A 24,935-nucleotide genomic window follows, 5' to 3' on the forward strand; every position below is an offset into this window, starting at 1 on the left:
AATTTTTTATAAGCTTGGCATTCAACTTGACAATAATTATGTATTATTCCTATTATTAGAGATGTTGATTCTCAAGTTTTCTTTCTTTTCAGGGTGGTACCAGTAAGATTTCAGAGTGACTTCCCAGTCATCACAGTTCCTAAGTTTATGCAGCAAAATTTGGAGAAAAGGAAGAGAAAGGAAGAAAAAAGGCATGCAATAAAACGTCTCGAAGCAATCCGTACTGAATCACGGAAGGGCAATAAAGAGGTAGGTAATGGAAATCAATCATTGCTGTCTGTTGTACCGATTTTCAAATATCATTTATTTCAGTGACATTGCAATGCACTGTGAAGTAAGTCTGCGCCATTAGAGAATAAAGAGATGCCAGTTGAAGCTGTCAAGTGTCACTTCACACCCACACTGCCGTCATATTTTCTCAGTATTTTCGGTTCATACGATCTCCCTCCCGTATCCAGGTATGCGTCGTCCGCTGCAAGGACACCCATTTGAACCACTACCTGGGCCAGAGTTACCCTCGTGCCACGGGCGTGCAGCTGGCCTCGAGAGGATGGCACCACACCCGGTCCCGGGGTGATCACTTCACCGTCTGTGCACGGACCGATCTGGTGAGCGGGGACAGGGAGAGAGGGGAGGGGTGGGGAGGGGTAGTGAGTGACGGGGAGGATGCCTGGTGGGTTAGGGAACAGCTCAAGAGATTTGGTTTGTGGTCTGTTACTCCTTTCTGGAACTGTGCATTATTGAGATGTTGATGCAAAATATGGGCCGTCTGTCTCACTGACGAAAAATTATGTGAGCATAAATTCAGCTATTCGTTTTCTTCACCGGCGCCAGTGCTCAACTACCACTGGCACTGTGTTGGTTTGAGCTCACTGCTTACTCCCGTGTGCCCGTCTTGATGACGTTATGATGCTGTTTCAGGATTCCGATTCTGCACTGGACAGCAGTGATCAGCGCCACACTACGGTGTCGTCTTTTGCTGAGCTAGGTCTGAATGCCGATATCGTGGCCAACCTACAAAAGATGGACATTGTAACACCGACGGAAATCCAGGTACGCTTCTTGGACGCTGTAGGACGGTCCAAGTGTTGCTTTGCCTGTTGCCACATTATTAGCGATAATTTCGTCGTGCGAAGGAATGAAAGAAAGCCGATACTCTCGTTCTGCTGTGCAAAGGCAAAAACTATTATGTCGGGTCAGAGGCCATTCCTTCCTCTGGTCAACCGAACATAATGGGTTTTGCCTTTATACGGCAGCATTGCACTCCGATCGAACTTTGGCATTACTTTGACCGTACTATGACCGTATCAGCGAACTTTATCGATGCGAACTTTATCGTATGTAAGTCCTAACTCTGTCGTTTTTCTAACCACACACTCACCAGTAACCAGTGACCATATTGTACCTTGTAACCGTCCTATTCCATCCTCTGACTATCGTTCTCTCTCTCCCCGCAGCGCCGCGCCATCCCCCGCCTGCTGTCCGGCTCCGACACCCTGGTGGCTGCGGAGACGGGCTGCGGTAAGACGGTGGCAGCCGCGGCGCCGATGCTGCACAGGCTGCTGGCGGAGACGCCTCCCTCCGCGAGCGGACCGCGCGAGGACACCAACCGACCGCGGGCGCTCATAGTGACGCCCGGTAGAGAACTGGCAGTGCAGATCAGGGTAGGTGGGGATCGAGAGGGTGCTCGGATTTCATGGAGATGGTTCATGATAGCTCATAGAGCGTATAGTGGGATATTGTTCATGGGTCATATAACGTATGGGGTGATTACAGGGAGACTACACCTGGGTGGGACTACCTATTTGAATAAATTTCTTATGTAAAATACAGATAGGTGCTTACGTCTTGCTTTGTCCGATTGTTATGCTTATATTGTCCAACAAGTCAGCTAGCCTCACCGGCCTCGCCCAGCTGCAGCACTCAGGTTCTGCCGATGTATGACTTCTGAAACAGATGCCCTCTACTGTCATCCTGTTTCGGATGCTGTATCTAACCGTTACGTTTTCTGTTGACTGTTTGGCGCGGATGTCCCTCACTGACTGTCCACACGTATTCCCTTCTTCCAGGACGTGCTGTTGGCCATGACGGCCGACCTGCCGCTCCACGTCAGGATGCTGCTCGGCGGCCGGACCAAGCGGAAGATGGAGCGACCCACGGTGCTGCCCATGGACGTGCTGGTTGCCTCGTTCGGGGCCCTCAGCAAACTGCACAGCGTCGGTACGTTGGGCGTGCGCGCGTGGCAACGCCGCGGCCGCTGTGACACGTCGTCCACAACTGAAGTATCCTATTTGTACTCAGTTCAATGCAGTTTTCCTCGAGTTGTTACTTGGCCACTCCAGTTTAAATATTACGTGACGTGATATTAAATATTACGTGTAATATCTAATATTACGTTCCCACGTAATATTAAATATTACGTGGGAAATTGTCTCGATTTCGGCAGCTCTTATCGTTGATATTGTGATATTGGTCTCACTGATCCGTGCCTATCTTATATCGTGAACCTGCCTCAGTTATCGTTTCCTGGCTGTTGTGAATCACTTGTCTGTCCCGTTGTTATAACGCATTATCCCCTGCCATCGTCCCCGGTTAATTATGGTCCGTTCGGTCCGTGCCTGGCAGGTATCCTGGACCTCTCCCGGGTCTCCCAGGTCATCCTGGACGAGGCTGACACCCTCCTGGACGACTCGTTCCGAGAGGACGTCCGTCGCCTGCTCTCCCGTTTGCCTCTGTCTGCTCTGTCTGGGGATCTGCAGCGGCCGGGGGATGGCGGCGGTCCGGCCACGGCACTCACACTACTGGCGGCCACTCTGCCCCGTAACCTGGACTCGCTGCTGGAGGGACTGGTGACGGTGGGTGGACGATGGATGTGTGTCCGGTGGAGGGTAGCGCTTGGGAATGGTGGGGTGAGTGTGACTGTGTTCGGTTATGAACGGCCGGCTATGGTTAGATCGATTGCTGATCGATTGCTGATTAGATCGATCGATTGCTTCGATTATTTTGTAATCAGCTAGGATGACGAGTGACAACGTAGGTAGCTCAGTTTTCTTTTGTGTTTAATTTTTATCATCAATATCGGCTTTTTCCTAAATATTGATACCACAACTGAGGCATTTCCCCTACAGTTGTCTACGCGTCGTCAAAAAACAACAACCAATTGTCTGACTCCCCCGCCCCCCCCCCCCCGCAGGGTCAGGTGAGCCGGGTGACGTCCGCGCGGCTCCACCACCTCCTGCCGCACGTGCAGCAGAGTTTCCTGCGACTGGGCCCGGCGCAGCGGGCCGACGCGCTGGTGCGACTCTGTCGAGAGGCGACGGAGAGACGCGAGCCCGTCATCGTGTTCAGGTGAGCAGTTGGGCTCGAATGGTGGCACGCTGAGGTTTGGTTCAGAAACCGTAACTTGTGGTGGATAAGAGAAGAATAGATCTTATTTTGGCAATATGACTTATGTTTTAGATGAGAAACCTACAGCCATGACGGTCCAATTGCGTTGATCTACCAGGATCTGAGTACGGCAGCTGTCGTCTAGCTAAAGCCTGAAAGACTCTTTCCGCAGTAAGGAAATTGTATGCGAGACCCTATTCAAATACATGGAAGCACGCTCGCTCAATCGCACGGACCTCCCGCATGCGATTTCCTGAATGCGGAAAGAGTCTGTTTCAGATGTTCCGGGTGTTCTCCCGGGTGTTCATGAGCTCAAAAAAAAACTTAATAATCTGTACCTTGAACCTCGAATGTTAATCTGTAGCTGGCCTACTGCTACACGATTTATGACGCTCACTAACGCCTACCCCTCCCGGCCCCCCAGCAACAACGCTCCGACGTGCGACTGGGTGAGTCTGCACCTGAACGAGAGTGGCGTGGACTGTCTGAACGTCAGCGGCCGGCTGCACTACAAGCTGCGCCAGGGCCGGTGGGCGGCGTTCCTGGCCGGGGAGCCGGCCGTGCTGTCCTGCACGGACCTGGTCAGTCGCGGACTGGACAGCTGCCGGGTGAGTGGGCGGGGAGAGTGTTAGGGGAGTGCGTAATATGATAGAGATGCTGCATGGCTATTGGATAGGGTCGAATAGCTCACTTCCCGAGTAGGAAGCACTAGGATACACATTACACTCCAAACTTCTGGGAGGCTCGAGCGTCGCCGTGGCGTTATACGTATAAAAGCTTGAAGCCAAGACGTTAGCCGATTTTGAATACATTGCCATCACTGCTCGGTGATTTCGTGTTACGAGTTTTCCTCTTTAGCTACTAAATATATTTTATTTGACCCCAATAAACCGTCGCTGACTGCTGACAGTGTGAACCTTGACTGACTCGTCGTCCGCTATCCCCGTCAGGTGGAGCACGTCATCAACTTTGACTTTCCGTGGAATACGTCCGACTACATCCACCGGGCGGGCCGCGTGGGCCGCGCGGGCAGCGAGCGGGCCGGCACCGTCACCAGCTTCGTCAGCCGACCGCTCGACGTCGCCATCGCGCAGCGGATCGAGGTGCGGGAACACTGTGGTGCTCTTATGAGACTTCCCCCACCAAAATGTTAACTTTCCTCCCACACACTCGCACATGCGTCCGTTCAAGCTCCCCGCTCCACTTGCGATATCGGTTTGATACTAATGTTCGTGTCGGGACTAAATAAATATGTGCTCTTTACTCAAGGATGATGCCTTGTTAATGGTCTTAATTGCCTCATTAAAATGCTCATTGCTGAGTGTTGTGTTCAGGAACCTTTACGTCAGTCACACATTGATGCTTCGCCTTATATTTAGTAGGCTCTCGAGGCGGTGCTAAGTTACCCGCAGCCCGATCTTCCCACTCCACTCTGCGTTTGACACATCTCCCTCCCCTGCCCGCCCGGTTTCATATGTACTGATGTATGTCTCTCCCGGCAGAGGGCGGCGCGCACTGGCGAGCCGCTGTGGAACGTCGACGCCAACATCAAGGACATCATCGCCAAGCGGATGATGCGGAAGGAGGCGACCAGTCAGCAGCAGCGGCGGCGGCGGAGCTGACGGGGCCGAGACCGCTGCCCCGGCCCCGGGGGCAGTCGGGGGGCCTGAATGGTGCTCATTTTGTACGAATTGTTCATTGTTGATGTACAAAAATATAGAGATCATGCTAGTCAGAATTGGAGTATGAGTTGAAAAGTGGAGCTGGGACGTCATAAACGCCATCGGTGCGCCTGGGAAGGAAGCGGGCCGCCGAAGTTCACGATGAGTTCCGTGCGATCGGGACCGATGAGGTCGATTGGCTCTTGAAGGTTCCACCATCGTTCCGCTTCCGGAAGGTGTATTCATTTTCTAGTGTCATTACCGGTGATAGGCCTGTAGCGCTGGCGCTGGCAGCGAGCTTCTAGGCAAGATTCTTCTGGCGGCAGTCGGTTTTTCGTCTTGCGGAATCGAGTTACAAACTAGGGATTTTGAGAAAAGTCGCTAGACTGCCTGCTTCAAGACTGCAAGGGAGACAAGTGACGCCAATGCTCAAGTTAGTACAACTAAACATGATTATTATTTTCAAATGTTACTGGTATATAAATTTAAGAAGATATTATGTTTTGTTCATATTATAGAGTCAGATATAAGTGATAGGTGGCAAAATGGTAAATTTTTATTTGACGTCATTTACCAATGGGAGGTGATGCAGTTTTTTAGAATTTCATGATCCTTGATTGAGGATCACTTTCGGCGTCAGAGACGTGGATAGGTTAGTAGGTAATTTATTGTATTTACTATTTATTCACTTTTTTCTGGTTTGTTGGATACATAAAACATGGGTATCGAAGTAAACACTACCTTCATTTTCTCTGTGAATGTGACATTGCCATGGCTTTAGTTTGACTGATAGATTCAGATTGTCCTTTGATTGATCTGACTTTGATTTTAATTTCAATTTAACTCATTTGGTATATCAAATAATTATAAGTTAAATGAATTTAAGTCACGAATGTGACATAAAACGTGTCATTCACCTGATCGTGTTGTAATACATCGTCATCTTGCTAGTTGCTACCCGATACTGCCAGCTTTTGTCAGTTTCCATGGTAATGAATCGGAATGAGAAACAATTCTGCTTACATTTCTTTGAAACTGAGCATGAATGCCTTCTGCTGCTCAAGTTTTTTTTCTACAGTCAGTGTACTTGCTATGGCAGTGGGTTGGGTTAATTTCTTTAACAGTCGGGGTGGCAGGAATTGCAGGCACATTATTGGTGCAAGGTGCGTTTGCTGTCTGCAGGCGAAGAGCATTGCGTGAATTTTGTTTTGTGCTGCCAATCGAGAGTATCATTAAAGTTTTGATTTTATTGACCTGTTTCTTTGAAGCATCACAGACTGGTTACATGGTACTGATAAGTATTTAAATTTCAAGCTATTGGTATTGCCACTGGTTTGGGTATTTATTGCTATTTTGATGTTCCAGACGGGTAAAGAACTCACTCTTGTCATCTGATGTTCAAGTGGGCAGGACTCACATCTTATCTGCTGTCCAATGCAGGTAAGATTATATGACATTGTGGTAAGCTAACTAGCATTTCTTAACTTTCACCAAAATACCAGTAAGTTTGTCTTATTATGTAGGTACTTTTTTTAATATTTACACACCAATGTTTATTTGGGTGTTGGCAATTGTACAAAGCTTCTTCAGGACCTCAAAGAAAATCCCTGGTAGCATGTATTTTCCTTGCCTTTTTTTTGCATCAATCTGCCAGTACCTATTTAACTGGTTTGTTTGAGTTTGCTTCTGAAGTTAAATGAGCTGTGGCCTGTGAATATGGCAGATGAGTTTCTACTTTCTGTTGTAATATCCTCTGGATTGAACCCCATCTTAGTACTTCATGGAAATTGGAACTAGGTTGTGGCTGTAATAGCTAGACAATAGGTATTCTAATTAGTTTGAATTCCAATATTATAGGTTTGTAGGCCAGACATATCAGTCACTAGGCCAATAAGAGGAAACAAAATTATTAATCTGATGAATAAGTGGTGTAAGATGTGCAATCGAAGTTGTCACAGAATCACTTGTTCAATTGAATCTGACTTTTTACTTTTGACTGTTGATGCCAGCTGTTGTCTGGGAGAAAAAAAAATGTTCCAAATTATTTATCGGCATGTTTTCATCAGATGTTCCAACAGTGAAGGTTCCAATATGACTCCCCCTCCTCTCTGCCACTGTCAGGGCGCCCAGGCTGGTCACGACAAGACGCTGAGTAAGCGGCTGTCGTGGCTGCTGCGGCACGGCGCCGAGCGCGAGGGGCTCCGTCTGCTGCCGGGAGGGTTTCTGCCAGTGCGCGCTGTGCTCGCGCGACCCGCGCTGCGCCAGTACACCGAGTCGGACATCCGTCGGGTGGTGGAGCGGAACGACAAGCAACGGTTCACACTGCGAGAGGACGCCGCCGAGGGTCTGCTGATCCGCGCCAACCAGGGCCACTCTCTGCCGGTGAGAGCCGGCCCGACGGCCCCGGGGAGCCCGCCCTCAGTGCCGCAGTCCGCCCCCCGCCGCAGGAGCCCGCACTCCCATACCGCTGAGGCTGAGCCGCAGTCCGTCCCCCGCTGCTATCGGACCCGCGCCTAGACCGTGCCAGGGGAGGGGCTTTCCTCACTGCTCTGGTGTAAACTAGGGAGTGTTTAGAGTGTTAAACCTCTTTGTGCACCCTCTGTTATTTACACAACGTACTCAGACGCACGGCCAAAATGCTAGACCTCACGTCACTGTCCATGGCGTTGATCGCCCTCGGTTTCACCGTGTACTTGTTATCGGCCGAGTGGTGCCGCCGCCGGCGACACTGGGGTCCGCTGGGGGCCGCCCGGCGCGCGCTAATCGTCACCGCCCACCCGGACGACGAGTGTATGTTCTTCGGGCCGACGGTGGTCGGTCTGCTGCGACAGCCGGGCTGTCTGGTCTACCTGCTCTGCCTGAGCACGGGGGATTACGACGGAAGGGGTAAGGTGCGGAAGGAGGAGCTCTACCGGAGCTGTCAGGTGCTGGGCATTAAACGGGAGAATGTCATCCTCCTGAGGCACTCTCGGCTGCCGGACCACCCGGGCCGCTCGTGGAACGACGCACTCGTCTCGGAGCTGATTCTCCAACACGTGATGAGCCTGGACATCGACACTGTGGTTTCTTTCGACCCCCACGGCGTCAGCTACCACCGCAACCACCGCAGCTGCTTCTACGGGCTGCTGCACCTGCTGCGCGAGGGGCGGCTGCCGACGGAGTGCGCCGTCTACTGCGTGCCCACCGTCAACCTGCTGCGCAAGTTCAGCAGCTTCCTGGACGTGCCGCTGACGCTGCTGACCAGCGAGGTGGTGTCACTGGTCTCGCTGGACGAGTGGTCGCGGATACAGCACGCTATGGGGCAGCACCGCTCGCAGATCGTCTGGTTCCGCGTGCTCTACATGCTGTTCTCGCGGTATGTGTTCATTAATTCGCTGGAGCGGCTCCAAGTGGCGCCGGCTGACCGACGCACCAACTCGGCCGATCTGAAACACACTCCGCTCGAGCGCCGCGGCCGCCGCTCGGCGAGCTCCCCGGACTCTAGTCCCGACCCCGAACCCGATCCCGACCACCCCAGTGTGACGCCCGGCTCCGTGGCAGCGTCCGAGTGGCTTGAGTCCACCGCGGACGGTGTGACGACTGCCGAACTATAGATGTAGCGCGCCGCCGGTGGCGTCACCCAGCAGTAGTGTTCAGTTTGTATCGGTCTGCGAGCGGGCGGTATCTGAACTCGGTGCCTTGCGATGCGTTCTCACGCACGAATGAATGTAGCGCTGTGTATTGCCTGTTGATCACAAAAGATAATGTGTGATGATAATGTATGCAATATGAGCGGTTTGATGTGCATTGTTAATTACGCAATATGCAGCCACTTGCAGACCCACTTGCTCATGCACCACAAAATGCTTATGTGGATCTCGCAGAATATGCTAACCACTCAATCGAATTATTAACCCGCGCCGTGCTGGGGGGGGGGCGTTTTTACGCCCCCCCCCCTCAGGTTTTTCGCGAATATCTCAAAAACGGCGGCGCGCAGCGCCGCCGTTTTTGGTACACGTGTTCCTACATCATTTCCGCACATGTTGTGAAAATTTCAGACCTAGGCCGTTCAAGGTCAGGTCACCAGGTCACGTCAAGTGACCTTACCTCAGAAAAAGTTCAAAGGCTCGCTATAGCTACACCGACTGAACGATCACTTTGAAACTTTCAGCGATTGATATGAGTAACAGTATGTATAAAATGTATATCTCGGATTTTTGATATCTGTGACCTAAGGTCAGGTCAATTTTGCGACCTCTCCATTATAAGTCAATGGGAGAAAATTGAAATGCGCCTCTTTTGGACGAATATCGTTCAAAACGCTCTCAAACATCGGTTCATAGGTAAACATGACACACTGAATAGGAAAAATGCACCTGTGACCCCTCTGTGTGCCCCTGAGGTCATCTCAGGTCATGAACGGTCGCCAGCAGTTTTTTGGCTATAACTTTTGATAGAGACGTGCTAGAGCGGTGAAAACACGTCAGATGTGTTCAGCTCGACGATACGGATCGACTGATATGCAACATGACCCTTTTCGGTCAGGTCATGACCTTGACCTGAGGTCAAATTTTCAAAATGACCTTTCAAGGTCAACCAATAGTTCATTCGACGCGTCTCGACGAGAGGAACACGATGCTGGCAAAAGTAATGTCATGGCGCTTATGAGTCAAAAGTTATTGACGAAAAAACGTTTTTCGTAAAAACGGCTATTTTTGGAGTTTTTGCCCTCTGGAGGCTAAACCGTTGACCTGAGGTCAAATCTGAGAACATTACTCAGAAAGTTCTGTAAAAGGGCTATCGAATGCGCTTTTCCGCGGCGCTGTAGCTCTATCGGTTCCCGAGATAGCCGTTGGCAGTTTTCAAAATGTTGAAATAGTCAACATTTTACCTTTGGTGACCTCTGGTGACCTGACCTTTGACCTGACCCAAAAAATGACCGAAGTGTTTTCGTCCTTATTTTTGACGCTCTTTCGATTGCCGCTTACCGCGTGTCGCTACGTGGCCCAGGAGCCGAGTTAGACGGGGGGGGCGTGAAAACGCCCCCCCCCAGCACTCGGCGGAAAGTTCAGGCCACCAGCACGGCGCGGGTTAATAACCACTGTGTGAAGTAATTGTAATAAACGACTACGACCATGATTTGGCCTGTTATCGTGGGAGATATCCGGAGTACTACCGACCCGGCAATCAGGCTGAGCCCATGACGTCATTTGGGTGACGGGGGGGGGGGGCTCCTGAACACTGAAGACTGCTATGTACAAATCCCGCTGATCGAAAGGAAGCCTAGTCGGCGCCCAAGGACCTCGAGTACGGTGATTCTGAATGTTCTTAACGGGGCAGGATGCGGCAGATAACCAGCAGAGTGCTGGCCCACACAGCGTCTGTCAGTTTAAAGAAAGAACGTAGACGTCGCCTGCAAAGTTCAGTCCATTTCCCGTTAACAATGCTAGCCGATAAAGCACCTGAACGAATGATAAGATGTCGATGAATTAGAAAGTTAACGAGAAGTGAGGGGGTAGGCTGACATGCCTCCATTGGATTGAGTATGTTGTTAGCTGATTGACATTGTTTGCGGTTTGTTTCTCAGGTTTTAGATTTGGAGTTGGAGCCAATCCTGTCTGGTAAAGATTTCCCCACAGTTGTGCATGGCACCTACTTCAAGTGCCTAGATAGCATCAAGCGGCAGGGGCTGAGGTTAGTATCTTCAGTTATAGTTATATGTTTGCCGCCGGTGACCTAGTCGATCGGTTACAGCTCATGAGAATTATCGGGGATTCGAATTATGAATTCATCGTCGCAGCTTCTAACAAAACTCACTTAGGGATCCCCAACATTTGTAAGCTGTCAGTGCTTCAGTTGGTCAACATTCTTAGCATATTTCATGTTAAGTTGGGTACCCCCACCCCCATAGGTTCTGTCTTCTAACAGTATCCCGGCGGGCGTTCCTCCCTCCTCTCCTCCCTATCTAACCCTCTGCCCGTCTGCCCCCAGTCGTATGAGCCGCCAGCATGTCCACCTGGCTTCAGGCGTGTCGGGCAGTCAGGGGGTCATCAGCGGCATGAGATCAAGCTGTCAGCTGCACATCCACGTCGACATTGACAGCGCCATCGCAGGTCAGTTGTATCATCCTGTCGCAGGTCGGTGATGGGCTGAGTCATCACAGGTCGTCTATGCGACATGGTAGGTCAGTTCCGGTCATCGCAGATCAGTTAAAGTGATATCGCAGGACAGTTGCATCGCCATCGCAGGCTAACTGCTACAATATCGTAGGTGGGCGTCATGTCTGATTCAGAGCCCGCTCCAGCAACGGAAACGGATGCCTGCCGTTATGGATGATGCAACTGCTAAGATAGGTAGGTGATAAGTTATTCGGGCATAGCAGGCCAAAAAAATCAGTGTTAGTTGTGTGCTCTGTCGCTAGCTAGTTACTAATTTGGTGTTTGTCTTTTTCAGATGGGATCAAGTTTTTCAAGTCATCCAACGGCGTAATTCTCACTCCGGGCGACGAGCAGGGTTTCCTGAAACCCAAGTACTTCAAGAAGATTGTGGACGCCAAAACAGGTGCGTGTCCGTTCCTTCGGCCCGACTTTAAGTGGCTCGATCATAGTTTGTGCTGTTGTCTGGCTCTCCTCATATGATATTACGGATAATCCCTCTCGAGTCGCAGTCGCATCGGCAGTTTCTGTCAATGTTTCACTTCAGTTCTGTCCATTCGTCGAAGTTCTGAAAGGACGGCCGACACGTCAGAGGCTGTCCTCGCGTTGAGCGAGCAGACCGCTTATCATGTGTATTCACCTTATCGTGCGATCAGTATCACAGGTCCCGATCTGTGCACTAGTTGTGCCGCCGTCCTCCTCTCTTATCGCCTCGTGTTGCCTTTTGCAGGCCGCAGTCTTCAGTAAAGCAGTTGCAGCGGGTTGGGTCCGTATCGGCGGCGTCAGTGGCTTCACGCCGCAACGTGAGTAGATGTTTATCGTGAATGAGTGAGTGATGAGCGAGTGAGTAACCATATCGCGAGTCATAGCCGCCTATCGTGAGTATGAAGTCTATCGAGGAGCAGTTATCAGCTAGTGAAGGGAATGGAATGGTCAGTTTCGTCGTTGCTGCTTGACGCGGTTATGAGAGGTTGTGTTGGGTTGGGAGAGCATTAGGTTAGGCCGACATCCAACATGAAATAATGATGACTGGTCAGCGACCATGCGACCTCCAGCTAACTCGTTTTAGCCTGTGTTATAAGTCTGCGACTGTCGGCCTGAACATTCTCTTTAACCGTGCGTCATGGATAGGCCCAAAATCCTGCTAGTTGGAATCAGCCAGTCTACCGTCTAATGAATCGTTGACTAACTGCTCTGAGGCGTTCGTCTGAACACGGATTACCTACCCATTTTACAAAACTAATGTCGAGAAGATCGTGGCCGTCGTTCTCGATCGTCGTTCAGCTGTTCTGACCGCCCCTTCCCCCCCCCCCCCCCCCAGACGATGGTGGCCGGTGGCGGCAGCAGCGGCCACCCCGTCTGCCACATCTGTAACGTAACAGCGACGTCGTACTGCAGTCTGAAGAGCCACCTGCTGGGAAAGCAGCACCAGAAAAAGGCCCGCACAGCGCCGTTCGCGCAGACCGGAGAGCTCAGCACTTATCTGTCCATTTCTGGTGAGCCAAGTGTGGGCTGGGGCAGTCTCAGGGCCGCCAGTGGACGTGCCCGGTGGCGTTTGTTCTTTATTATAGCATATTTACCAGTACGTTGGGTATCAATAATGAGCGAGACATTCAAAATGCATTGAATCTTCAAAAAATCAATATCGGATTGATTCAACTAGCCGAACTTGGTGTGTCATGCTTAGGACGTGTTTACCCCCACCCCACCCCACCCCCTGTGCTTGTTAGTGATCGTTGTCTTTTGTTTCAGTGAGTGACAAGCTCAGTAAAATTCAACATCAGCAGGTACTTGGAGCGCTGGATGCATTCGGAAACATTGCCGATATTAGATGTACTTTCGATGAAAAGGAAAAATCTAAGTTCAAGAAGGGCTCAATTGTGTACATCCAGTTCCGGGAAAAGTAAGGATACCTTTGAACTGTTGCAATATAAATAATATCGACTGTGGTTTGTTTTCTCTGCGACATGTCATCGCTCATTTTCTTCGTAGAATATTTATTATCTTGACCACGTTGCCCTAATTCTACCTTTACAATGAACAATGAAAATTGAAAAGTTCAGTTCAGTTTGTTCCTTAACCATGCCATTACTGAATACTAGGCGCCGATGACCACATGTACCTTAAATCCGGACGTTACCGAATGCTGACTCGGCCGGCCTCTGAGTGTCGGTGCAGCGCTCTCTTACCATCCCTCCCACTCTCTGCCGAAGGAACCCGGCCGAGGAGGTCCTAGCGCTGTCCGAGGGAAACAAACTGGCCATCGAATCGGCACAAGTCAGAGCAGCGCGGGTCAAATGCACCACCCTGAACAAGAAGCAGCTGAAAAAGCTTGGTGAGCAGCAACCATCCGCCTTGTCGTGCTTTCCTTTCGATACTATGGGTGAGCTCACTCATATCCATCCTTTTAAATCGTATTTCGGTTTCTTGCGTGAATTTATTCAGAACACTCTTCAATCATATTGACTTTCATTTTTCCTTCGTCTTTTTTTCTTCGATTGCTGGGATATTCGGTGCATATTTGTGTTACCCGTAAATCACGTGAGTGCAAGCATGGTGTGTTGTGGAAGCGTGCGGTGCCCTGTGATACGGATTGTGTCCATTGCGTTCCCCGGTGTGCATCTGCTCGATCTCTAGGTATTATACACACTGCATTAACCACCTGTGCTTCTATCTGCTTCCAGCCGCTTCCGCACCGGCCCCCACCAAGGCCAATGGCTCGACAAATGCTCCTACCAAGAATGCCCCCGCTGTCCCCACCAAGAAAGCCACCGACTCCCCCAAGAAAGCCGCCGCCTCCCCCACCAAGAAAGAGGCCGCCTCCCCCACGAAGAAAGAGGCCGCCGCCGCTCCCGTCCAGACCACGCTGGGTGACCTGGACCTCACGGTGACTCTGACCACACTGGCCCACCTGGTGCGGACCCGAACCGAGGACGAGGTGCTGAGCTGGCTGAGCGGGCAGCTGCTGCTGACACCCGCTCAGCACCAGCAGCGGGTCCGCTTCTGTCAGGAGCTGCAGGTCAGAATGCTGGGTACTGCAGGTTCCATGGGTCACAATTGGGGGGGGGGGGGGCAGGTGTCCGTCCCTGCTTGTCAGCGCTAGGGGAGAGTGTGCGTGGTTGCGGTGGGGTGTTCTTGCAGGTCGGAAGAGGATATAAGTCGCTGAGGGTTTGTGAAGCACAATCTGGGCAGGAGACCGACCCCATATGCGATATGCATCCTGTTGAATCTCTTATTTCTGTCTAGTGAAAGACACGGCGACCTCACCTGGCCTCGCACTCTAAATTACCATATGCCTGGCCCTGTCATTTGTGACCTGACCGGATCCGCCTCTGACGCCCCCGTCGTCTCTCCACAGAATGAGCTGCGTGCCCATTTCCGCACGTGCCTCGTGCAGGCGTTCGGCTCGTCCGTCAGCGGGCTCGGCTTCCGCGGCTGCGACCTCGACATCTACGCGTTCATCGACGCACACAGTCACGGCAGCACCCTGCCGCCGGACGCCACCGACAGGCACAAGGTCCGCGCCGTGGGGAAGGTGCTGTTCCGGCTGACGCACCTCTGTACCAGCGTGGTGCGCATCCCAGAGGCGCGCGTGCCCATCGTCAAGTTCCGCTCGCCTCGGCTGGGGGACATCGACTGTGATATGAGCTTCAAGGACCCGATGTCGTGCCAGAACTCGCGTCTGATTGGGTGGCTGATGCAGTGTGGTGAGTGGTTTAGGAACCAGGGATATGATAGGGGAGGGATCGATGGAAAGTAGAAGGGAATGGTGGGAGGTGGAAAAAAGGAAAGAGGATTTTGTGGACTTTTTTATGATTAAACCACTCCGGCTTTGTCTGGGTAATAATGGGAGCCGGCTGCAAATAAGTGTTTCAACGGGCGGGGTTTCATATTTTCAAGAACTAAAAGGAATGATGCGAGATTTTGGGATTTTGTCGCCTGTTGGACGCACATTTATGTGTTATTCTGACAGTGAAACTAGCTGAAATTTTCGTAACGAGGCTTCATCCCCGCGCCGCAGTCTAACACCCCCCCCCCCGTCCCTCAGACCCGCGCGTGCGTCCGCTGACGGTGGCGATCCGGTTCTGGGCCAAGCGGCGGAACCTGGCCGGCGGCGAGCACCACCCGCGTCGCATGTCCAGCTACTGCCTGACACTGCTGGTGGTCACCTTTCTGCAGCAGCTGCGGCCGCCCGTGCTGCCAACCGTCGACTGGTGAGACGCAGAGAGGGCTGGGCTGGGAGGGAGGCGGTACGGGGTCTTTGAGGAATGTATTCAAATGAGGATTTGTTTGGAGCTGAGGGATATAAGTTTGACGTCGATCGTTCGGTGTACTTAGAGCTCTACTCAATTTACTTTCACGCCCCTTCACATTCACACATTTGAACTGGGGCGGTGTGTGGTATTTGCCACGCACTTTGTGGTTCGTTTGTAGCATTGGGGCTAAAGACCCCAATGACCCGCCGCCAATGCTGTTCCACTCTGCACCTGTCCGACCGCGTCTTACAGTGCCCCCCCCCCCCCCCTGTCCCGTCAGGTGTCAGGCGCCCGTGGAGCCGATGCTGATCGGACCGTGGAATGCTGCGTTCGCTCCGGCCTCCGTCTGGCACACGGAGAACGCCACTCCGGTCAGCCGGCTGCTGCGCCAGTTCTTCCAGTTCTGCGCGGATCTGCCAGCCGAGACTGTGGTGGTGTGCCCGCTGATGGGACGGATACTGCCGCGCGCCGCGCTCAAGGATCCGACGGCCGGCCAGGGGATGGCCCGGCCCGGCGTCTGGGCCGGGTTCTGTGACCTGGTGGCCTCCGGACGGGTGGAACCGCTCGCCGACAAACCGCTCATCATCCAGGACCCGATGGAGCTCAGCTTTAACGTGGCGCGGAGTTTTGACCAGGCGGGCCTGGACCGGTTCCGTCTGTGCAGTCGGCAGGCGGTGGACATGCCGCTGGAACGGCTGTTTGACGAGGAGGCGATGCCCAAAGTCAAGAAGATCAAGGCGGCTCAGGCGGCGGCGGCTGCGGCGGCCGTGGTCAAGGCGGCGTCCGGGGCGGCAGCCCAGACGAGCTCTGACGGCCGCGCGGCCGCCGGCGTCTCCAAGAGATCACTGGACGCGGCTGACGTCTCGAACGGAGAGCCTGCGTCCAGAAAAGCAAAACACAACAGTGGCGAGCAGTCACATGAGGTCACCAGCAGCGGTGCCAGCGCCGGCGACTCGGCTGTGACCTCGACAGCCCCAGCTTCAGCCCCGACTGGCAGCGACCGTCGGGAAGGAAACGTCACCTCAGACCCGGCGCTGCTCCGCCGAGTGCTGGCCGATTTTGACCGCCAGCCGAACCGGATCGTCTCCCTCCCGATGGAGTCCCCCGACGGCCGGCGCTCTCCTCGCTCCCCCGAGGAGCGCGCTCGGTACGCCGAAGCGTGCGCGCGCTTCATCGAGGAGATATTCAGCGTCGTGTTCCGTTTCCAGTGCAACACGATGAAATTCGACGGCCTCGACCTGCCGATGAATGTCGTGCGGGGATATACATGCGTGGCGCACCTTCCCACCTGGGAGTTCCGCAAGACGGTGGCCAGTCAGCTGGTGGGTCGGAAACGGACGCTCAGCTACGAGACGGAGATCACTGAGCGGGCTCTGCGGGCGATCGGCAGTCCGGCGCCGTCTTCCCAGCCGCTGGCGAGCTTCTCCTGCTACCTGGTGCTTCTGGAGGAGGACCAGCAGCTGCGCGCGTGTCTGTACGAGGGTGAGACGGCCAAGGCGGGTAAGAACTGCCACAACTTCCTGGAGCGCTACCTGCCCGACATGTGCGGACAGTGTGACTACATGGCGCTGTTCGGCGGAGCGGAGCGGTGAGAGGTGCGGGACGCCAGCGGCCTCACGCAGTCGGCGGTGCCCTGGACCGAACTGAACCGAGCTGAGCGCCAGGGTCGGGGGGGGGGGGGGAGGCGGGTTCAACTGCGTCGAGACGGGTGTTGTTTCCATATGCCAGCGATTATCGGGCGTCTACCCGATAACGCTTTTGCAAGCTCAGAGAAAGTCGTTTTGTTGGCATGTTTGGTGCTCTTTGTTGTTTTAGTCCGGTAAGTTTTCTCTATTAACGTTATTTGTGCGAACTTTAAGCACAATGTCTCCAGAGTTGGGCAGGTAGCCGATTTCGCACTTGGTGAGGCAGCGATGTGGCTGTATCTGAAACGCTGGAACTTTGATGCGGTTCAGCGTTCAGTCGCGCCCCATTATGTCACAAGTGCGTGAACCATATGTGCAGTGATATCCCAGACTTACGGTTGTGAGCAAATACACGTGTGAATTATCAGGCCTCTGCTAACTAGTGTGTAAGAAGTGATCGTGTGACCAATTAGTTCTTTTTGGTCTTGTGCGATGCGTGCGCACCAGCAAAGTTAGTCCTCTCCAGACATTTGTTTCGCTCCACGTTACTGCTGGGCCTATCAGAATATCTTTGTTGAAGAATGGGCAGGGACATTCACAAGCAAATTGTCACATGTATTCGCAGACCCATGAATGGCAACTGAGATAGATGTCCGTAATTGATTCCATTTCAGTCAAATTGCACTTGAAACAAGCTTAACTAAACAAGAGGGACAAAGATGACTTATTCAAGCAAATATGGCCATGAGATGACTTAACACAAACATCAGACTCACAGGCTGTAAGTCAGGCTAGCACGGACCTTCGGAACATTGAGCGAATCACCACAGTGGCCGCTGCTTGACAAAATGCAATGCATTACTTAGCCGCGTTACCTGTAAAAAGCCTCGAGGTACTACCGTACTAACCGCAAGTCGGCATAAAACACTTAAATTCACGACTACATTGACTGGGGTAGTGTGATTTCAACATTACTGGCAACTGGCAAGCTTAGTAGTTAGTATCAAGCGATACAAGCTATTCGACACAAGACAATTAAAAATCTGGCACTATCTATCTACCGCGCAAACACGTAACTTCACCTCTAGCATGCCTGGTGAGCCAAGTTCAGATGTGAAATAAATGTGCTACTATTCATAAACTCTCGCCGAACGTTGAACGAACGCCCAAAATAAATACTCGCTTTAAACGCTGTGCGTTAAAAAAAAAAAAAAACTAAGCACGCTACACATGAAATCACTCTGTATGGCTTCGTTGGACGTTTTGCTGATGAGCTGACTAGCTGGCATTGCTGGCACATCGGTTTACCGCCACCCACACGCCGACTGACTGGCATCATTCACACCAAGCCCTCTCCCAGGTCCAGCACCTTATCGTGGAAGTCCCAGTAGGCCGTCATGTGGAAGGCGATGTTGGACAACACGACGACGTACTCGCTGAGCGCAAACAGCGTGTACACCCCCGGCTCGCAGCGGGCGTTGTGGCGCGCATAGAAGAACATGGCGAACACCAGGCTGATAAAGTTCAACATGAAGAATAGCAGCTTGTGGCGCCGAGAGCGAGCGTCGAGTCTCTTGACGGGATAGAGACGAGGTAACCAGCTCAGCCAGCATGTGATCAGCATGTACAACTCTGAGCAGAACAGAAACACGATGAACGACGCCTTGTGGAAGGGAAAGTTCTCTGAGGATGTGACGAAGGAGAGACCGAGCAGGCCGAGGTTCTCGCAGATGTAGAGCGCATTGGCGGCCTGCACCAGAGCGCGAGCGCTGAGCGTCAGCGCCAGCGTCTCCTGCCAGAAGGTGAGGTAGAACCAGCCGACCAGGAAGCGGGGCAGCGCGTGCAGCGCGATCACTGTCTTCCAGACGCGCCTCTGGACGGTAAATCCACCGATAGCCGCCGACAGTGAGGGCAGGTAGTTGGCCACCTTGCAGTGGGTGGACGTCGCCGACTCGAAGTTGTACTTGAGCGACCAGCCGACGCAGAAGAGAAAGCCGAAGAGAGGTAGCGATACGGTGCTCAGAGCCAGGTGTCTGAAGCGGAGCCGCGGGCCGCGCTCCGCCGGAGACCGGTCGGTGCTCAGAGGGGTGTACCGGTACTGGCGCCGGCCCGGGAGGACCATGTCGACCCCTCAGCAGGCTGGCACGCCCCTCAGCCGAGCCGCCCGCCCGGCCGCCGCCGCCGCCGCTCTCTGTCGCCGGACGGACGAAACCAGTCAGTGAACGTGCCGTCCGGGCAAACTGGGGTGGGTGGGACGTGCTATCGGGGATTGGGGTGAGGGGTTTGTGGCAGGACGTAAATAAAACTATCGGTGCACTGAACTAAAGGTGTTTCTTTCGTAGCTTTCATGATTGTGATGCAGCATGCAGCCTAACAAAATGTCTGTCAATATTTGCAGATCTTTTAGTGTCTTTCTGATATAATGTGCCCAAGCCCCAATGTATGTCTAGCGTAAGAAAACGATAATGAGGATGTATGTAAAGCATGTATTATAAATAACAACCACGTCCAGTGTCCAAATACAAGGCACATCCACGAATAAGGTCAAAACGCACTTCCGCGGCCATGAACGATCAATAATGAGACGAACGTCTTCCAAAAATATCACAATCAAGATCGCACCACAATTAATACACCCAACATCAGCACAGGAATGAATGAACCTTAGGAATCCATCTAAACAGAAGGCATGACGGACTCCAGCGGTATGCTACAGAAGATTGGTGTAATAAACAACACAGGCTGAGATAAATACACACAAAAAATCGGTATATCTGAACTGTGAGTTTGACCATGAAGAAACCAAACACTGCGAAAAAGACAAACATGACCAACTCTCATCACCGAACCACAGGAGGGAGCCAAGACATGCAACTAAGACCCAAATCTTTGAGCCCATTGGAAATCACGGCCACATCCGCGCAGGTGTATTACTACGAGTATACGTCGTGGTACTCGGCACCATAATGTACGCGCACGATGCGGCTGTACATGCACTCAGGATGCACTTATAAAGGCAAAATAACAAACAATGTAGAAAGTGGTAAAAAATAGATGATTTCCAAAGCAAAACAACCGAGATTGAAATGCTCAGATTCCGTCTAGCTCATGCCCTAGATCACCAAGGCCCAACAGACTCTTGCGGCTACGACCACTTGCATGTACCGAAATCGAACACCCTCTCATACATATCCCAATAAGCGGTGCCGTGGAACGCTATATTAGACAACACCACCAGGTATTCACTGAGCGCAAAGAGCGTGTAGATACCAGCCTCGCAGCTCTCGTTATGCCTCGCGTAAAAGTACATAGACAACGTGAGACACGTGCAATAGACTCCAAACAGGAGGCGTTTCCTCCGGCTGGAGACTCTCTCGCGGCGTGTTGTGACTCTCGCGCGGGGCAGGCCACTTAGCCAGATCGTCAGCAGCATATAGAAGCCGGCCGACGTCAGGAACAAAATAAACCCCGACTTGTGCACGGGGAAATTCTCCGCTGACGTCACAAACGACAGACCGAGCAGGCCGAAATTCTCGCTGACGTAGAAAACCTGTGCTGTGAGAAGCAGCAGTCGAGCTGAGTGGAGCGGCGCCAGCGTCCGCCGCCAGTAGCCGTAGTAGAGGTACCCGATCAGGAAGCGCGGCAGCGCGTGCAGCGCGATCACTGCCTTCCAGACGCGCCTCTGCACGGTGAAGTTTCCTATGGCTGCTGACAGGGAGGGGAGGTAGTTGGCCACCTTGCAGTGGGTTGATGTCGCTGACTCGAAGTGGAAGAGCAGCGACCAGCCGACGCAGAAGAGGAAGCCGAACAGCGGCAGCGCCACGGCGACCAGGAGCACGTGCCGGAACCGGAGCCGGAGCCGCCCGCTGCCGGAGAGCAGCGTCTCGGTGGGAGGTTCGCCCAGCAGCGGCTGGTACAGCACCTCACTGGAGCCCATCGGGCCGCCGGGCAGGTCACACTGGCGCACACGGCAGCATTAGGTGAGGCACCAGGGCTGTCTGACGATGCAGTGGTTCTGTGACTTAAATAATGTCCCGACTTAGCATATGGCCAAATATGAATGACGCTGGTTAGCATGGCACAGAAATTCGTGTCTTACCTACCTCAAAAAGCAATAAGAATTAAAATTAAGTTTGAACATAGGTCAAAAGAAGCAGATGCAATGTAAATGAAAATGAAATAAAAATATAAAGTACAAAGCAGAGGCCATCATTCAGAACAAAAAAAAGACCAATAGGTGATCATCATGCATATAAGGTGAATAAGGAAAGTATCTATGCATCTGGTGGGTATGCGAAACAAATATCAAAATGATTGGAGTCAAGGGTATACAAAGATAGGGACAGAGAAAGACTTTGAGACCATAGGCGTGGCAACAGTTCATGTTCCATCAACATTCCCAAATAAATTGGCAATATAATAAAGAAACAAAGGCAAAATTGGCAGTGTAATGGTATGAGATTTTGAAAAAGCAAAGGCTTATCATCCTGAGCTCTATTTTTTTGGCATTCTGCAGGACCTTGCTAAGTAAGGATGGCTGGATTAAAATGCTGTGTGAAAAAAAAACTGGAGGAAAGATAGCAACAAACATTTCATTAAAGCTTTAGCACAGATAACAGTAGTACTACTGTTATCTGTGGCTTTAGGTATTCAAAATATATTGCAAGTGTGCACAAAGTTGACACCATTGTTTACTGGCATTTAACATCAAGATTCAAGAGTAGATACAATCAAAATAACTGTAACTGGGGCAATGAGGCACTTATTTAGCTTGTATACACATTGTGAAACTTAGTGGAGGCTGAGCAATACAGCAAGAGTGAAAACATGCTGCTATCTTTCAATATTCAAACTTTGATAACCTATTTACTGAGACATTCCCGAGTAATAAGTGAAGTCAGGAACACAGAATTCAATGCATTATGCAGCAATGAAGAATCCTATTTAACCCACAAACTGTGTCAATATGTCAATGTTCTGTATGCCTGGTAATGACTGGTGTAAGCAAATTGACCATGGTCAAAAATGCATTACCAGTTTGCACTTAAGCCAACATTTTGGGCTGGTCTTGTTCCTAAGTTGGCTATGACCTTCGGTCCAGAACATACATTTATCGTTAGCATACAGTAAAATACATACCAAACTCGTCTGGTGATAATTTTTCAAGACCTCAGTCCTTACTTATTTTTTAACTCAGCCTTCGGCCTCGTTAAAAAATACAGTAAGGACATCGGTCTTGAAAATTTATGATGCATGGTTTGTGACGATATGGTGTGGTTTTTACTCAATTTTGAGCCCAGGGTGCAAAAGAGGGATTTGCCGAGATAAGACATGACATAAGCTAGAGCTTGAGAACTGATGAATGTGCGAAAATAATTGATAAATATTCCAATAATACCAATACACACCTAAAACCCCACAACACAGCAGCAAGAAGAGGACATAATGTTTCCGCCATCAACAAGGAATACTTGTTAGCTGTGTTCTATTACATACTCGTTTCAACCACACCCAACTTTTTTTGTGAGTTGTTTGGCAACAAGCTACAGATAGGCATTCTCTTACGTCATAAAAGCAGGTTGCCTAGCGATCAGCGGGCTACTGAACAGGAAACTCATTCCAAATTTCTTAGACATATGCAGCGCAAGTACGACAAAATAGATTGGAAAATTAGTGGAATAAGAGCACTATATTATAAGACCTAGTTGAAGATGCAAGAGAGATGCTTGAGCTTAGCTCATAACTTGAGAGGATATAGGTGTAATTCAAGATAGGTAGGTATATAAAAAGCACCAAATAGTTGAATAGCATTGCGAAAGTTTTTTGTTTGAAAAAATGCAAAAAATGTATAAAAATCGAATATCGTGACAAAATCAGGGGTGTGGTCTTCACGCACCTTTTACGGTCCTGCATGCCTCCTGCGGCCTCCTGGGGCTTCACTTTCAACATACCCAAGGACATACCCAAACCCCTAGCTAGGACATACCTGAGCTTTTGCATAGCCATGTGCTTTGTGAGGAATTACACTATATCGCCCAACTTATATATAGGCACTGTGTAGTGTGTAGGCATCCTGCCAAGGAGGGAAGACCGGGCTCGGGGCTCGGCGCAATAGGAGCTGTACCGACTACCAGGGCTGCTGAGTCGATGGATTTTCGGCGACTCCGACTCCGACTCCGACTCCGACTCCGGGCAGAATTGTCGACTCCGACCGACTCCAACTCCCGACTCCGACTCCGCAGACCTAGCAGGGCTGCGGAGTCGACAGATTTTCGGTGACTCCGACTCCGACTCCGGCTCGGGTTTCTAAAATCGACTCCGACTCCGACTCCGACTCCGGTCACAACTGTCGACTCCGACCGACTCCGACTCCGACTCCGACTCCGACTCCGCAGCCCTGCCGACTACCGTTTACCAATTGAATGCTTGTTATTTAAGCCGGATCGATATAATTGGGGAGGTTGATACCTCTTAATTTATACGCTTTGCTTCGAATGTGGAATGGTGGCCCGCTTGAATTCGGATTGATGATTGAGGGCTTCCGGCTTAGCCTGCTTCCCCCACCAATCAGCGTTGAGCGCTGCCTAAACGGATCCCTTTTACCTGCGTCTCTTTTTATGAAAAAGCGATATTTTTAGGTGATCCAGTTTTAAATAAAACGGCCACCTTAATATCAGCTAGATTTGCCGCACATAGGTCATCAGTCGATCCGGAGTCCGGACCTGATGAGTTGAAAATGAAAAATTTCGCCACCAAAAGGAATTTAAGGTATCACGTAGCCTAGCCTGTCCTGTGCACAAGGGGTTGATCACGCATGGCAACGGGAACCGCATTATCAAGCATTCAAAAAAGGTACCGAAGCTGATCCCAATAGCCCTAGCCATAGTCTGAAGGCTAACGGCGGGATGAAAAGAGCGATGGGTCCGTCGGCAGATGTCTCATACATTTGCCTAATGGTCGACTCGACTTCTTTGTTTCCAGGCAGACTCGCTATTCATAAACGAAACGCTGTCATAAGGCGACCTTTTTCATCCATTATCCGCCTAGCTGGAAATATCTGACACATGTCTTCAATTCTAGTCGAGATTCTCCCGAAAAGGACTGTTTTAGCCTATATTTTTAGCATATTACCGAGCACCATACGTCACATTTGACGGCGGCTCGGCTCGGCCTCAGGGATGGACTTCTGTTAGGGAAGCTGAAACAAAGACGCATGGCGGCCCGGAGAGCGGGCCGAGCCGGCGAGCCGTGGTCCGTCCCCGCGGGCCCAGCGGCCGTATTCAAATACACCCCGGGGAGCAGGTCACGGGGACGATGAATATTGAATAATGACTGCAGGCCGTGGGGTAGCGGGAGCTCCACGTGGGACGGGGGGCCAGCGCTCTTCTGCTCAGCCCTCAGGCTTGACCCATACCCGGCTCGACGCGACCCAGACTCGACGACAGTCGACAGCAATTGGCGCTGCGCTGCACATCCAGAAAGATATGCTCCAAGCCCAGACCACAGACTAATTCCGGATCAGTGCCCCAGACCTACCCTTCCCGAACCACATGGGAGTCACAGACCAGATCAGACCCAGGTCCGCCCGGACGATGGATTTGAGTCCTATAGCACACCAGACCAATCCAGGCTATGACCCAAACTGGACCTAATTTTTAAGTGAAGTTACGGCTTTACCTAATGCATAACCGATTTTTATCCGACAAAATAAAAATAAAGAGGCATGGGAACTGTTCAGTGTTCATACCTATGACCCAACCCACACTGCCTTTATACAGAGGCCCAGCCCGTAAAAGCACTCTTCTGTCCAAACTCATTCCTAACACAAATGCCTCTTACAAATGCCCAGTGCCCACTGCCCAACCCATGCAA

General features: G+C 51.5%; 4 protein-coding genes across 12 annotated transcripts; 2 read left to right on the top strand and 2 right to left on the bottom strand.

The window, feature by feature from the left end:
• Positions 1–98: 98 nt before the first annotated feature.
• On the top strand, positions 99–5,125 carry LOC122364398 (probable ATP-dependent RNA helicase DDX28). The gene is made up of 10 exons (XM_043334722.1): positions 99–249; positions 459–608; positions 922–1,053; positions 1,458–1,664; positions 2,070–2,220; positions 2,626–2,855; positions 3,194–3,348; positions 3,812–3,995; positions 4,338–4,490; positions 4,890–5,125. Exons 1-10 carry the CDS (start codon positions 148–150, stop codon positions 5,007–5,009), a joined length of 1,584 nt encoding a protein of 527 aa, XP_043190657.1. The 5' UTR covers positions 99–147; the 3' UTR covers positions 5,010–5,125.
• A 512-nt stretch (positions 5,126–5,637) lies between these two features.
• On the top strand, positions 5,638–17,487 carry LOC122364395. 9 transcript variants are annotated; one of them, XM_043334708.1, is made up of 14 exons: positions 5,638–5,700; positions 6,414–6,488; positions 7,170–7,430; positions 10,615–10,721; positions 11,019–11,140; positions 11,481–11,588; positions 11,913–11,985; positions 12,504–12,678; positions 12,935–13,085; positions 13,396–13,517; positions 13,867–14,201; positions 14,541–14,889; positions 15,231–15,396; positions 15,719–17,487. In XM_043334708.1, the coding sequence occupies exons 8-14, from the start codon at positions 12,507–12,509 to the stop codon at positions 17,028–17,030; spliced, it is 2,607 nt and encodes an 868-aa protein (XP_043190643.1). In that variant the 5' UTR covers positions 5,638–5,700; positions 6,414–6,488; positions 7,170–7,430; positions 10,615–10,721; positions 11,019–11,140; positions 11,481–11,588; positions 11,913–11,985; positions 12,504–12,506; the 3' UTR covers positions 17,031–17,487. The 9 variants fall into 9 exon arrangements, with proteins under 9 accessions (XP_043190643.1, XP_043190646.1, XP_043190651.1 ...); XM_043334711.1 differs by having other exon boundaries at positions 5,655–5,708; XM_043334712.1 differs by having other exon boundaries at positions 5,699–5,718.
• A 170-nt stretch (positions 17,488–17,657) lies between these two features.
• Positions 17,658–22,565, bottom strand: LOC122364401 (post-GPI attachment to proteins factor 2-like). The gene is made up of 2 exons (XM_043334725.1): positions 22,472–22,565; positions 17,658–19,254 (listed from the first exon to the last, which is right to left on the bottom strand). The coding sequence occupies exon 2, from the start codon at positions 19,183–19,185 to the stop codon at positions 18,403–18,405; it is 783 nt and encodes a 260-aa protein (XP_043190660.1). The 5' UTR covers positions 19,186–19,254; positions 22,472–22,565; the 3' UTR covers positions 17,658–18,402.
• Positions 19,530–21,623, bottom strand: LOC122364400 (post-GPI attachment to proteins factor 2-like). Its single transcript, XM_043334724.1, has one exon. It carries the CDS (start codon positions 20,998–21,000, stop codon positions 20,209–20,211), a length of 792 nt encoding a protein of 263 aa, XP_043190659.1. The 5' UTR covers positions 21,001–21,623; the 3' UTR covers positions 19,530–20,208.
• Positions 22,566–24,935: the final 2,370 nt, after the last annotated feature.

The sequence above is a fragment of the Amphibalanus amphitrite genome, unplaced genomic scaffold (genome assembly GCF_019059575.1).
Source record: "Amphibalanus amphitrite isolate SeventyFive unplaced genomic scaffold, NRLGWU_Aamphi_draft 000674F_arrow, whole genome shotgun sequence".
NCBI classification, from domain to species: Eukaryota; Metazoa; Arthropoda; class Thecostraca; order Balanomorpha; family Balanidae; genus Amphibalanus; species Amphibalanus amphitrite.

Bases quoted from the DNA above. Each gene is read 5' to 3' on its own strand.
- LOC122364398 (XM_043334722.1), top strand. From the start codon at position 148: ATGCAGCAAAATTTGGAGAAAAGGAAGAGAAAGGAAGAAAAAAGGCAT. The intron at 1,054-1,457 runs GTACGCTTCTTG...CTCTCCCCGCAG, and splicing joins TAACACCGACGGAAATCCAG to CGCCGCGCCATCCCCCGCCT. The intron at 3,996-4,337 runs GTGAGTGGGCGG...TATCCCCGTCAG, and splicing joins GCGGACTGGACAGCTGCCGG to GTGGAGCACGTCATCAACTT.
- LOC122364395 (XM_043334708.1), top strand. From the start codon at position 12,507: ATGGTGGCCGGTGGCGGCAGCAGCGGCCACCCCGTCTGCCACATCTGT. The intron at 13,518-13,866 runs GTGAGCAGCAAC...ATCTGCTTCCAG, and splicing joins GAAGCAGCTGAAAAAGCTTG to CCGCTTCCGCACCGGCCCCC. The intron at 14,890-15,230 runs GTGAGTGGTTTA...CCCGTCCCTCAG, and splicing joins TGGGTGGCTGATGCAGTGTG to ACCCGCGCGTGCGTCCGCTG.
- LOC122364401 (XM_043334725.1), bottom strand. From the start codon at position 19,185: ATGGTCCTCCCGGGCCGGCGCCAGTACCGGTACACCCCTCTGAGCACC.
- LOC122364400 (XM_043334724.1), bottom strand. From the start codon at position 21,000: ATGGGCTCCAGTGAGGTGCTGTACCAGCCGCTGCTGGGCGAACCTCCC.